The sequence below is a fragment of the Notothenia rossii genome, assembly GCF_949606895.1.
Source record: "Notothenia rossii genome assembly, chromosome: 5".
Classification (NCBI taxonomy): Eukaryota; Metazoa; Chordata; class Actinopteri; order Perciformes; family Nototheniidae; genus Notothenia; species Notothenia rossii.
In genome coordinates this window covers 28,562,499-28,576,434 of record NC_136903.1, presented here as the reverse complement: position 1 = coordinate 28,576,434, position 13,936 = coordinate 28,562,499, and the positions used below count along the sequence as shown (strand labels likewise).

The window sequence follows — 13,936 nt, the reverse complement described above, 5'->3', positions numbered from 1 at the left end:
ATAAGTTAAGAGACGGTCTGAGAAAAGTGCAACACTGCAGAGATAAACTGGAATTTAATACGGTCTGTAGTTTTTGGGAGTTTGAATTATAGATTTCCTTTTCTTCTACTTGGACAAAGTTGTATTTAACGCTGATGAGTGAATTAGAAGAATACAAAAAAGGTAGAAATGGCTTTGTTTGGTATTCAGTTACATTCTTTCAGTGGACTTCTGTTAACAGTTCTTGGTTACCTTAGCTGAGGCCCCGGTCTCCATCTCCATGACGAGCAGCGCTTGGTTGGGGCTACTTTCGATCACCTCCTTGGTCTTTTCCAGGACTCTCTTCTGGATGTCAGCCTTGTAGTTGCGGTCCAAGTCATCCATGGTCTTCTTCAGGCCCTTCAGGGATTCCCTCATCTCGTCCTTTTTCCACTGGGAGATCACCGCAGTGCCTATCAACTGCAGAGAGGACGCACGTGTTGGTACCGTCTCACAGAGCTGCACTGGAGGCTTCTGAGCACAAAGATGCCATTTACCTCCGTCATGTCGGCGATGTCTTTCTGGATGTCCTTGTTGGGGTCCGTCTGCTGCTTCACCTTTTCTCCCAGTGCAGACAGAGACTGGAGCAGGGAGTCAGCTTTCCTCTGAGCCTGATGGATGTGAGACAGAGGCAGCATGAGCAGTGGAGCAGGAGTGATCAGGGAGTAGGGATGGGTACCGAGCCCCGGTATTAAACGGGCCCCGGGGCTGAATTATTAAAGACCCTGGTACCGTTAAGCTCCGACGTTATCGGTCTGGAGACATGTAAAAAATGTATGTCATATGTATTATTGCTACACAAACATTATATTGCAGTTTTAGTGTCGCCAACTCAGTTTCTAAGTTTTAAAAGTTTTTAAAAGTTTCGCAAAAAGACTGCAAAATGCGTCTATGATTATTCTGAGTATTTTTGATCTTTCCAATCCAGACGAGAGATTTCCCTCTCCCGTCTGTGTGCGAGGGGGCGGGGCAGTTTACACACACGCAGCTGCTACATGCAGCAATACACTTCGGAGATGGCGGAGAGAACGCGCTCCGAGGTGTGGTTAAACTTTACCCGTCTCGATGTGGACAATGCTCGTTACCAAAAGTGCAATAAGAGTTTAGCATGTAAGGGCGGTAACACGAGCAATTTGTCGAAACATTTAGCAAAAGTGCACCACATTCAGACGGAGGAATGCACCGGGTTCGACTGTCTTTCTGGTAGCTCTGTAGCCCCAAACACTGTTGTTTCGTTTGATGTGAAATATTATGTATTTAATTTAAATAAAAAGCAATGTTAGTTTTCTTCACAATTTGTTTAGTTAGTTTACCTTATTTTTTTCTCCAAAAGAACCGATAAGAGTACCGTTAAAAGGCCGGATCGATAAGCGGTATCGATAAAAGTAGTAGTACCGTTAAAACCTTAATGATACCCATCCCTAGAAGGGAGACATTAGGGAAGAAGGAAAAAAGGAAGAAGAGCCGTGGAAGCAAGAGGAAAGAAGAAAAGAGGAGGATCAAACAGCAATTGTTGTCTAAAAATAGTAAAGATGAATTTGTCCTCAGGCCAAGAGAGAGAGGGGAGAAATTCTAGATGTAGCTCCAAGTTCAGCATAAGACAAAAACAAGCTTCATTAAAGTTTCATCCCTGGGCTTTCTCACCAGGGACCAAATTCAAATATCTAGTCCCTAAGACTGAGATCTAGTTAGGGTTTTCAGTCAAAGGCAGCAAGAAAACCACCAACACGGCCTTAAGTTAGACATAAACTGTAGGAGAAAAGATTTAGCTTCTTTAAAATGCTTTCTAAATTATTTTCTATGCAAGTAGAGGTAGGGTGGTTGTTTCAGATGGGCATAAAGCAGGGATGGGCAACTGGCGGCCCGCGGGCCGCATGTGGCCACCGCCCTCACTTTGGGCGGCCCGCGAGTCAATTTACAAAAATATATTGGTTTCACAGTTGTAAACAAGCAAATCATTTGAACCAGACCCCACTTGTAATTAATAATATTCACCGCTAGAGGGCGCTCCCCCCAAATTCATGAGGCCTGCAGCCAAGTGTATAGAGAGGCGAAGTCCCTCCCCTTCCAGGAGCCTCTATGGGACCCCGGAAGCGGAAAATTATACATTGAAGTCAATGGAGAGAGAAAAGTTATCTTTTGATCCCGTTTGAATTGTGCCACGAATGACACATATGATGTTTGTCAATCTTAAACAATCATTTCCATGCAAAAAAAAGTCACAATTTGTCGTAAAAATGCTGAAATATAAGACTATGAATAATACGCAACTAGAAAGACTACAAATCCCAAATGCATTCTGGGTCGCGTAAGTGATGTCATAGGCGATAATGCTCCAAGACTGGTTGTGACTCGCAAAGCAAAGAGGAAGAAGAAGACTGATTTATTCCCTCCAATAAATATAAGAGATTGCTCCAATAAATTCACTTTTACAAGATGCCTGTGTGCTTTGTACGAGGTTGTAATCACAAAAGAGATCATACCACTTGCTCGTTCTATCGCTTCCCGTCTGATGAAAGGACCAGGAGTCGTCGGACCAAACATATCAGGTAATATACATGTTTTGCATGGAACATAGTCAAGTTAGCTACCTAGCTAGTAGCGAGCATGTTAGTTAGCATTATATTACATTACTTAGCCTTGTCATTTGTATTAGCCTTAACATTAAGTAAACCAAAATGTTAAACAGTAAGAGTAGTCATGATCGTAAGTATTTTGTGAAACATTTGAAGAGTAGCCTATCGCCCCCTCCACCAGGTGCTAAGGGGGCGGGAGGTAGGCTAACGCCACATTAGTATCAGCGATCTTTTCTACTTAATGCTATCTGCACAAATGGTTAACATTGACCATTAAAAGATCAGGAAGTTCAGGGAGAGTCGAAGGAAGGAAGGCAGGCAGCTTTGCATGACATTCTTCTGGACGTGTTTCATTGTGATGATAGTGAGAGTGAGTCAATCTGTTTGTTGGAAAGACAGTAGTTGAGTGATTACTGAGAGAAAATTATTAAAAGAGATAATTATTCAGTGTTGTTACTTTAAAGTGTTGTTACTGACCTTTTTCTCTTTTATTTTCTTTACCTCACCTGTAACTGCTGAGACCCTGAGGAACATGCACACTGGTCTGACCTGCTCTGGCAACCTGATTTCCACTGTACGTAATAGTATTTGGTTATGGTATATTATTTATATACATCAAAGGCACAATGCACCCCTCAGAGACACACATGTATTGAGTGGGATATTTTGCATTGGTCATGTGAAATCATCTTTACATACTAGAAAACTGTAGGAGCGGCAACTTGTTTTGAAATTGAATTTTTAATATCCGATAATAAAGTTGATCTGTTTTCTTTATTCTTCTTTCTTCCCAGCTCCATCCATCACCATTCTCTGTTCCTGCAGGTCCTGCTTGCTAATCAATATTCATATTTTTTTACACAATTACAAATAAAGTCAATGTATTGTATGACATGAAGTTGTGCTTCATTCTGAGTCAATAATAAATTCATTCTGCCTTCAGCTGCAAAATTATTGTGGACTGCACCGACATCCATGTAGCTGCCCCCCAGTAAGATGAACCAAGCAAAGTTGACATACTCAACATACAGCTGTACTCTTAAGTTTACATGAAGAATTTGTGAAATATTGGTAATAACAGGTTTAATGATTATTAGTAATTAATTATCATCGTAGATGAGCAGACAGGGAGCAGATGAGAAAAGCAGAATATGCAGCTGCCATTTTCCACATGGAAAAGAGAAAGGGGCAAGTGTATTTGAGTGGACAAAAGAGAAATCCCAAATACGAAAAATAAAATTATACAATTTACAGATATGTATACAAATAAATATATATATATCCTATATACACCATGTATAATGATGGTGTATGATGTAGAAGGAAGTGTGGTAGATAACAAGTAAATATAGAGTTACATACAGATCCATGTTACAGCAAAAGATGGAATAACTAAGAAGCACGCAGTATAATAATAATTACACGCAACAATTAAATAACTGCTCAGCATCTCCACCAAAATCCCAATCTGCTGTGTCCTGTTTTCCTCCCCTCTGCATAACACCCCATCACACATACGAAACACAACGCAGAGTCCGAGGGTGTTAAGAGTATGTTTATTTAAATGTCCTCCTCTCTACTGGACAACACAGGGAGCATATGCTGGGTGTAGAATTGTTCCAGGAGGAGGAGATTTCCATGCCATGCAGGGTCTTTGGGGATGGGGATGATGATCCCCTCCTTCGTGGTCCACAGTAGCAGAGACTCCGGTCTGTGATGTGCAGCTGTTATATAATATACAATACATTTTTTTGAAAAACATTTGATCAAAAAATAAGGATTTGGTCAGGATCTAGAGTCAGTGTGTAGTTTATTAATTAATCAATGCTCTCTACATTAGGAAAACACATACCAGTGTACCAGAGGGAGTCACACACAGCTGTGCCTAGATAACCAAACAAATTGACAACAGGGATGCAAACTCATCAGGTATGAAAAAGGTGACAAGGATCCGAGCCCCCTGACCCCACAGAATATCGGCTTTAAAATGAGGAATAACAGAGGATTTTAGCAGTCAGAACAACTAAAGCAGCAGTGTTAATATTAACAGAAACGCCATAGAGTCACATCTAATAGAAATATATAAAAAGCATTTATTTTAATTGTGTAGCAGTCAGTTTATAATTTTGGCAGCACTGTTGAGCATTTTGAAAATGTATTTTCATGCCTCTGCAAGGCTTAGTCTTTCTATCTTTATAGCCACTGGTGTAAAGTAACTAAGTTCATAAACTCAACAAGTACTATACTTGGGCACAATTTTGAGATACTTGTACTTTACTTAAGTATTTCAATGTTTTGCTACTTTGTACTTCTACTCCACTACAGTTCAGAGGTAAATGGTGTACTTTTACTCCACTACATGTATGTAATACCTTTAGTTACTTTACAGATGTGGATGAATGATGTGAAATATAATCAAGTGTTAAATCAGACTTTAGTTCCACCTGGAGTAAATCCAAAAGCTACCCTGCCTGCAGTATACAAAGTCATTCAAACTAGCTGCACCTTTACCAGCTTTGATAACACTTTCATGATCAGTCATTATAAAACATATCATATTATTCTGAAATGGACCAATCTGCAAAATGACTACTTTTACTGTCGCTACTTTCACTATATTTTGATAATAATACTTTTCTACTTTTACTTGAGGAACATTTGGAATGCAGGACTTTTACTGTAACAGAGTATTCCTACACTCTGGTACTTCTACTTTTACTCAAGTACAAGAACTGAGTACTTCTACTTTTAATCAATTACAAGATATATACTTATACCACCGCTGTTTATAGCCTATGAAAAAAACGATTAGAAAACGAAGGCTAAAGCTAACGTTAGCAGATAGTGACAATGTATGCTAGTTAGCTAGCTCAACGATAATATTGGAGAGACAGCAAGCGCATTTCGTGGCATCTGCGGGCAGTGGCAAGTACTTCCGGCATCTGCCACGGAGGCCGCTACTCCGTGGTATCTGTGGCAAGTATATGCCACAGATGTGGTATCTGTGGCAAGTATATGCCACAGATGCCACAACTTGCCGTGGCAAGTATATGCCACAACCATGCCACAACTTGCCGTGGCAAGTATATGCCACAACTTATATATGCCACAACTTGCCGTGGCAAGTAAATGCCACAAGTTAAGAGTTAAGAGAAGGTTTACGGTAGCTGCCACTCGCCTTCCGTGGCAAATGCTGATATTTAAACTCGTATTTATCGTGTAAAATGTCGCTGGACTATCACAGGACTGATGTGCGATCTCTATTTTTCAAAAAGATAATAAATTATCATTTATATTCAATTTTACTTGGAATAGCCTACTTGGTTTGCTAAAATAAACAAACGTGCTATATCTATGATAGTAGGCTAAACATAGGCCTATATTGTAATAAAAAAAGAAATATTGGCAAGTGAGCGTTGCAACGCAAGCCCTTGGCAATTGTCGCTTCTTGAGGGGAGTTTCCACTGCTTGCTACGATAACCAGTGCTTGAATTGGGCCGGTACTCACCGGTACGCAGTACCGGCACTTCTGATTTTTACCCATGTGGTACCGGCACTTCTTACTGAGTACCGGCAAGGTGCCGGTACTCAGTAAAGTGCCGGTACTCAGCCGCCGGCAATATACGTATATATTGTAAACGCAACGCAGCGCAAATGTGGGTCTGACTCTGCCTCACAGAGGGTGACTGGCTGTCTACATGACGTGGCCTGCCGACATTGCCACTTTCATACAGATCATACTAATGCCCTCGATTGGTCTCTGTGTGTCATTCAAGCTCGGGAGGGTGTGTGTTGGTGTATGTCTGGCGCGAGCGAGCGAGAAAGCGCGCGCACCGGTTACGTGTATTGTTGTTAGCATGATGCTAGCTAGCTGCGCTAACGGATATAAGGAGCTACAGCTCTGGTGAGGTAAATTAATCTCTGAGTCTTTAGATAGTTAACTTAGTTTAAGTTATCTCAGTGGGTCTCAAACGGTTCGGTCACCATTTATGTAAACACATATTTCCATTTGAGGGGGTAGTGATTAGTAAAATATACATGAATAATACAAACAAAATGTTAACTAGGTGAAAAAAGGTAAGATAAACTTGTTGAGAGCTAAAACTAGTCTTTGCTGTTGCCTCAAAGAGGAGCAGGGGGAGAGGAGGGAGACAGGAGAGGCCGATTCAGGAGCTCAGACACACTCACAACTATAAATGAACCAAAAACAAATAAATAAACAAGTTTCAATGTTTTTTCATATTGGATATTGTATGTTATTGGTTATGGCCATGTACTTATGATTTTATGATTATTTGAATGTATACATTTTTGTTTCATATGGGTGTAGTCTCTTTATTTCCCCCTCAAAATGCACCAGATTGATGCATTTAAGTCCAACATTTAAAAAAAAATCTTACCGGGGGAGCATGCCCCCGGACCCCCTATAGGATTTGAGGCCCGGCCCCACTGTTCCCAAATAGATTTGCAATTTTTTTTTAAATAGTAACCCATCTCCATATGTTTCTTTTTGGGTAGTAGATTTAAACTAGAGGGCTATCACTTTGTGCAGCAACGCTATTGACAAATAAATCCAGCAAAATGGCACAAAAAACTGGTAGTGGCCTCAGGGACGAGGAGTCATTTAACCAGCCAGTAGGAGTCAAGCTTTACTTTCTTTTATATCCATAAAGAAAAAGTAAATCTGTTTACAGTTGTTTCATTATGGATGTTGAGAGGTATCCATATATCTCTTCATTTTGCTCTCAAATTGCACCAGATTGATGCATCTAACTTCAATATTAGCACTTTACCACTGCACCCCCTCTAATCTCAGATGCACCCTGAGTCATTTTGTTTAAGTACAGTGAGCCTTTCTAAAATATACAGTAAAGAGACAAACCCACCAGCATTATAGGATATACTATGACTTTGTGCCAAATACTTGTTGCTGATTTAGAGTACTGGCACCTTTTTTATTCCAATTCAAGCACTGACGATAACCAGGTGTATTGTTACTAGTAAAGACAAATAATTAAAAAATAAATATCTGTATTGACACAGCAACGTGTACAATGGTGTTATTAGACTTGGCTACAGACTTAGGGCAGCTGTAACTGATTGCATTTGCCACTGCTAGTGAGATGCTAAGATTTATATTTTATAAATGAGGCAAAGGACAGTTATATTTGATTGTACACATGTATAAATGTGTTATTTTAAATCCAGGCATATGTACTTAATTTGTATTATTTTCGTTGTTAATAAACAGATTAATGTCATTGTATCTGTTTTGTTATTTAATATTTTAATTCTGGTTGAACATTTTTATTTAAATGCTTAAGATTATTCTTATTAGATATTGATATCAGTGAATCTAAACAAACCATGTTATTCCGTTAAGACAATCATGACAGTATATTAAAAATCGAGACACAATGCATGCTTTTTTATCCACCCTTTTATTGCGTTTTGAAACTGGCGAACAATTTATATTGTTCGAGTTCTTGACAGAACGCTGAGTCATGCTCATCCGTCTCCCCTTGCCAGCTTTTCAGTGCTTGTAGGCTTTGCGCTTGGTTGTCCTTATCCTTATAGCACAAGTAGGCTATTTCTAAATCACAAGTACAGTAGGCTACTTGAGTATACAAGTTAGCCTATTTCCCACCTCTGGTCAACAATGTTAGATCGCGTGGCAGCTACCATAAACCTTCTCTTAACTTGTGGCATTTACTTGCCACGGCAAGTTGTGGCATATACTTGCCACGGCAAGTTGTGGCATGGTTGTGGCATATAGTTGCCACGGCAGGTTGTGGCATATACTTGCCACAGATACCACATCTGTGGCATACAGGACTGTCTCAGAAAATTAGAATATTGTGATAAAGTTCTTTATTTTCTGTAATGCAATTAAAAAAACAAAAATGTCATACATTCTGGATTCATTACAAATCAACTGAAATATTGCAAGCCTTTTATTATTTTAATATTGCTGATTATGGCATACAGCTTAAGAAAACTCAAAAATCCTATCTCAAAAAATTAGAATAGTTCCTCAGACCAAGTAAAAAAAAAAGATTTATAACAGCAAAACACAATCAAACATTTGAAAATGTCCATTAATGCACTCAGTACTTGGTTGGGAATCCTTTTGCACGGATTACTGCATCAATGCGGCGTGGCATGGAGGCAATCAGCCTGTGGCATTGCTGAGGTGTTATGGATGCCCAGGATGCTTCAATAGCGGCCTTTAGCTCATTAGCATTGTTGGGTCTGGTGTCTTTCAGCTTCTTCTTCACAATACCCCACATATTCTCTATGGGGTTCAGGTCAGGGGAATTTGCAGGCCAATCGAGGACAGTAATGCCATGGTCAGTACACCAGTTACTGGTGGTTTTGGCACTGTGGGCAGGTGCCAGATCATGCTGGAAAATGAATTCCTCATCTCCATAGAGCTTTTCAGCAGACGGAAGCATGTAGTGCTCTAAAATCTCTTGGTACACAGCTGCATTTACTCTGGGCTTGATGAAACACAGTGGACCAACACCAGCAGCTGACATGGCTCCCCAAACCATCGCTGACTGTGGGAACTTCACACTGGATTTCAAGCAACTTGGATTTTGCTCCTCTCCAGCCTTTCTCCAGACTCTGGCGCCTTGACTTCCAAATGAAATACAAAACTTGCTTTCGTCTGAAAAGAGGACTTTGGACCACTGTGCAACTGTCCAGTGCTTCTTTTCCTTAGCCCAAGTCAGACGCCTCTTCCGTTGTCTTGAGTTCAGAAGTGGCTTGACCATGGGAATACGGCTATTGTAGCCCATTTCCCGGACACGTCTGTGAACAGTGACTTTTGATACCTGGACTCCAGCTTCAGTCCACTGTCTTTGAAGCTCCCCCAAATTCTGGAAGCGACTCTTCTTCACAATGCTGTTAAGGCTGCGGTCATCTCTCTTGGTTGTGCAGCGTTTACTGCCACATTTCCCCCTTCCAACAGACTTTTTGTGGATGTGCTTTGAAACTGCACTCTGTGAACAGCTTGCTCTTTGAGAAATTTCTTTTTGTGTCTTACCCTCCTGATGGAGGGTGTCAATGACGGTCCTCTGGACAGCAGTCAGATCAGCAGTCTTCCCCATACTTGTGATTTAGTTTACTGAACCAAGCTGAGTGTTTTTCAAGGCTCAGGAAACCCTTGCAGGTGTTTCGAGTTAATTAGACGATTCAAGTGATTCGTTGAACACCCTACTAGTATACTTTTTCATGATATTCTAATATTTAGAGATAGGATATTTGAGTTTTCTTAAGCTGTATGCCATAATCAGCAATATTAAAATAATAAAAGGCTTGCAATATTTCAGTTGATTTATAATGAATCCAGAATGTATGACATTTTTGTTTTTTTAAATTGCATTACAGAAAATAAAGAACTTTATCACAATATTCTAATTTTCTGAGACAGTCCTGTATACTTGCCACAGATACCACGGAGTAGCGGCCTCTGTGGCAGATGCCGGAAGTACTTGCCACTGCCTGCAGATGCCACGAAATGAGCCAGGCCCTACTGTAATATTGCGACGGGAAAAAAAAACTTTTCAGTGCACATCATGCTCTGCCGCTCCGACAGGGAGCTCTACTGTGAACACCTGAACGGCCCGTTCTAACAGCTGTTCACCAGCGGTCCAGTCTGTGCCACAGTGACTCCGGACGCACAGTTAATATTAACGAACGCACCGTAGGTAATGTAGCTGCTGAAGCTAGACCATCATCGCCGAGCAGCAGAGGCTTATTATACATCATGAGCAGAGCCGACAGGCAGGAAGACTCGAGCACACAGCTCGCGCTTCATTATAATATATAAAAAAAAGCTCGCGGCCGCACATTAATCCGGGTCCCAGACCCCCTCCCATACCCCAAAAATATTTTTATTGCAGATCTACAGGAATCACAAAAACGACCTATTTTGGATTCAAAACGGAGAATTTCGCCGAAAGGTGACAAGTTTGCATCCCTGGACAAGATAACCAAAATCCTTGAATCTACACACAGCAAATAAACTCAAATGACACAACGAGATGTAAAAAGGAGATCACACATATAGTCGATATAGAACTGGCCGCTTCAATCTGAAGAGCAACTAAAACAAAACACGGGAGTGTATCTTGTTCTTGTGAACACTAATGTTATCCACAGCATACACAGACACCACAAAGTTCTTAAGGAGAAAACTAGTTGCTAAAACAAAACACGTTAGTGTACCTTGTTAGCTAGCTGACATTATCCTTAAACATTGCACTCATATTACTCACTGAAACCTTGTAAAGCCGGTCCCGCATGCTGGCTCTTACAGAACCGCTCCCTTTCGTGTATGTACAGCTCTCAACATGCCCAGACTTGTAGTGATTTTCACCTCGTTTTATACTTTTTCGCCTCATTCTGAAAGAAACAGGTGAAATTTACTAACGTGACAGCCATCTTTGTGATGGTGACGCGTATTGTGCGAGACCAGAGACCTGTAGTTCACTGAGCGGTTTCACACAAAAAAAATTGTAACTTCACAGTTTTACGACACATTTTTATTTTTTTGACTTGCAAAATGTTATTTTAATTTGACAAACATCATATGTGTCATTCGTGGCACAATTCAAACGGGATCGAAAGATGACTTTTCTCTCTCCATTGACGTCAATGTATAATTTTCCGCTTCCGGGGTCCCATGGGTCGGAAGTAGATGGGCGGGACTTCGCCTCTCTATATTGTCTTCTGTTTACCTCGCGGCTTTCCTCCGTTAGCGGGAAAAGAAACATGAGCGCCCAAAAAAGAAAACTGAACCTAGAAAACCGTCTCTTTCAGCCAAAATGGGAAATAGATTATCTGTTTACAGAATTCAAAGGCAAACCTATGTGTTTGGTGTGTCTTGAAACTAAATCGGCAATGAAGGACTACAATTTAAGTCGCCACTACAACAGCACCCATAAAGACAAATATGAAAAGCACACAGGAGCTGCCAGAGTCGCCATCGTTGCTGACCTGAAAGGGAAAATATGCAGCAGACCTTTTTTACCAGAGCCACGACTACACAGCAATCGTCTCTCACGGCGTCTTATGCCGTTTCCCTTGAGCTTGCTAAAGCTAAGAAGCCCCTGTCTGACGGCGAAATGGTGAAAAGTTGTGCAGTCCAGATGGCTAAAGCATTCGGAGATGACAACATGGCTAAAAACTTTGAAACCGTCTCTTTGTCCCGTCGGACAGTGACACGAAGAATATTTGAAATACAAAATCATGTCGAACAAAAGGTAAAACAAGTCATGCATGACTGTGCATACTTTTCCTTAGCGTTGGATGAGAGCACTGATGTGACTGATGTGAGCCAGCTTCTCATCTACACACGGGACATTAACAGTTAATTTGAAGTGCACAAGGAGTTATTGAAACTGGCTTCTTTGCATGGCACTACCAAAGGACAAGATATTTTCGCCGCTGTTGAAAATGTTGTAAGTGCGCACGGAGGATTTCACAAGCTCTCAGCTGTTGTTACCGATGGTGCGCCAGCAATGCAAGGAAAGCGCACTGGATTTGCCGGCCTCCTCCGCCAGAGTGGCGTTGACTGTCCAATAGTGCACTGCATCATACATCAGGTGGGTAACATTATTGTTATCTATTCTAATGGTTTTGAATGTGGGCATTCTTTGTAAAAAAAAAATCAGGCTAAATCAAATTTCGTTTTGATATTGCAGGAGGCTCTGTGTGCCAAATCAACGAACGTTAGCCATGTCATGGATTTAGTTACCAAGACTACTAATCTCATTCGAGGAGGGAACCAGTCTCTCAATCACAGGAAGTTTATAGCCTTTTTGGATGAAGTGAACGCCGCATACGGTGATTTACAGATAAGGTGGATGAGCCGTGGAAAATGCTTGGAGAGGTTTTTTGCGCTACGCGCAGAAATCCCTGTGTTCTTGGAGGACACCATCCAATGTGATACAAGTGCGTACTGCGCAAAACTCAGGAATACAGATTTTCTTCTCGACATGGCTTTCCTTGCGGACATTACCTCGCATCTTAATCACCTGAATATGCGGTTACAGGGAAGATGCCAAACCGTGTTGGATCTATATGCGCACATGAACGCATGTGTTACTAAACTGACTCTGTTTAAAGACGGATTTTCAGCCGACCGTCCTAATCTGGCGCACTTCCCGTCATGTGAAGAGATGCGCAAAGATGCCCCCGAATGTGAGAAAACATTACCCAAGTACAGAGCCGACATAGAAACACTGCAGCAGCAGTTTAAGAAGCGCTTTCAAGATTTCCACACCATGCAGCCACGCATCGAGTTATTCACTAACCCCCTCTCGGCTGCAATCATCGAGCAGCCCCCTGAGTTGCAGCTTGAAATGTGCGAACTACAGTCAGACCCCTTTCTAGCAAAGCGCCAGGAGAGGGGAATTTCCTTTTGGAGACTGCTACCCGAGTCCCGCTTTCCACTCCTCAGGGATTTTGCGCTCTCAATGGCCAGCATGTTTGGCAATACTTACATCTGCGAGAGCAACTTCTCTATGATGAAGCACATCAAGTCAAGGGAGAGAAACAGACTGACAGATGAGACACTGTTCCATCTCATGCAAATCGGATGTACAAATGTTGATATTGACATTCAGTCTATTGTGCAGCAGCAGGAGAGGCCACAAGTATCTCATTAAGATGTATAGCTTACTGATCCAGCTGTGGGTGAAGTTCAGAAAAATGCATATGTTCTTGGTTTTATGTATGGAATGTGAGGGAAGCATAGAAACACAATACGAAGATGAATATTCGTTGTTAAACTCAGTGTTAGTGTTTGGTACAATAAACATTTATTGCCTATATATATTTAGTTATTTTCATTAAATTAGTAGCTAAAGTTGGCTATTTAAATGTTGTGGATATAGTATCCTGCCGATGGAAGTGAATGGTCACGAAGTGGCCCTCTGGTAGTGAGGAAATTTTTTTTTGGCCCTCACAATCCTCAAAGTTGCCCATCCCTGGCATAAAGCTTAAAGCAAGTGTGTGTGTGTGTGTGTGTGTGTGTGTGTGTGTGTGTGTGTGTGTGTCAGGGTTCACCAACTCAAATTTAAGACTTTTTAAGACCACTTTGAAAAAGATGTAAGACCTATTTTACTGCAAGAAAGTATGAAGGAAAATTGCTATGAAAGAAGAAATACGTCCCATAATTAATTACAAAGTAAATGTACTCATGTTCAACATAAGAACAATGACTGAACATAACAGCACAGAATTGTGTTAGCCAAAAAGTGTGTATGTGTGTGTTTCTCTGTGTGTTTCGGGCTGTGCAATTAATCGTATTTTAATCGCAACTACGATTTTGG

At 41.1% G+C, this 13,936-nt stretch overlaps 2 protein-coding genes and 1 long non-coding RNA gene across 3 annotated transcripts in view; 2 read left to right on the top strand and 1 right to left on the bottom strand.

The window, feature by feature from the left end:
• Positions 1-13,936, bottom strand: part of aars1 (alanyl-tRNA synthetase 1) — a 38,888-nt gene that overhangs the window by 1,855 nt on the left and 23,097 nt on the right. The window contains exons 17-18 of the mRNA XM_079682856.1: positions 516-629; positions 232-438 (exon numbers count right to left, since the gene is read on the bottom strand). Coding sequence (XP_079538982.1) covers positions 232-438; positions 516-629 — 321 coding nt within the window. The remainder of the gene's footprint in view (positions 1-231; positions 439-515; positions 630-13,936) is intronic.
• Positions 637-3,488, top strand: LOC307040224. Its single transcript, XR_013808449.1, has 2 exons — positions 637-3,168; positions 3,389-3,488. It is a non-coding gene; the product is annotated as an uncharacterized lncRNA (long non-coding RNA).
• LOC307040223 (general transcription factor II-I repeat domain-containing protein 2A-like) lies at positions 11,305-13,560 on the top strand. The gene is made up of 2 exons (XM_079682857.1): positions 11,305-12,205; positions 12,305-13,560. The coding sequence occupies exons 1-2, from the start codon at positions 12,122-12,124 to the stop codon at positions 13,268-13,270; spliced, it is 1,050 nt and encodes a 349-aa protein (XP_079538983.1). The 5' UTR covers positions 11,305-12,121; the 3' UTR covers positions 13,271-13,560.

What these genes read in the sequence shown, in the direction of transcription:
- LOC307040223 (XM_079682857.1), top strand. Translation starts at nt 12,122, where the DNA reads ATGCAAGGAAAGCGCACTGGATTTGCCGGCCTCCTCCGCCAGAGTGGC. An exon ending in TGCACTGCATCATACATCAG is followed by an intron (nt 12,206 to 12,304) that starts GTGGGTAACATT and finishes TTGATATTGCAG; the next exon opens with GAGGCTCTGTGTGCCAAATC.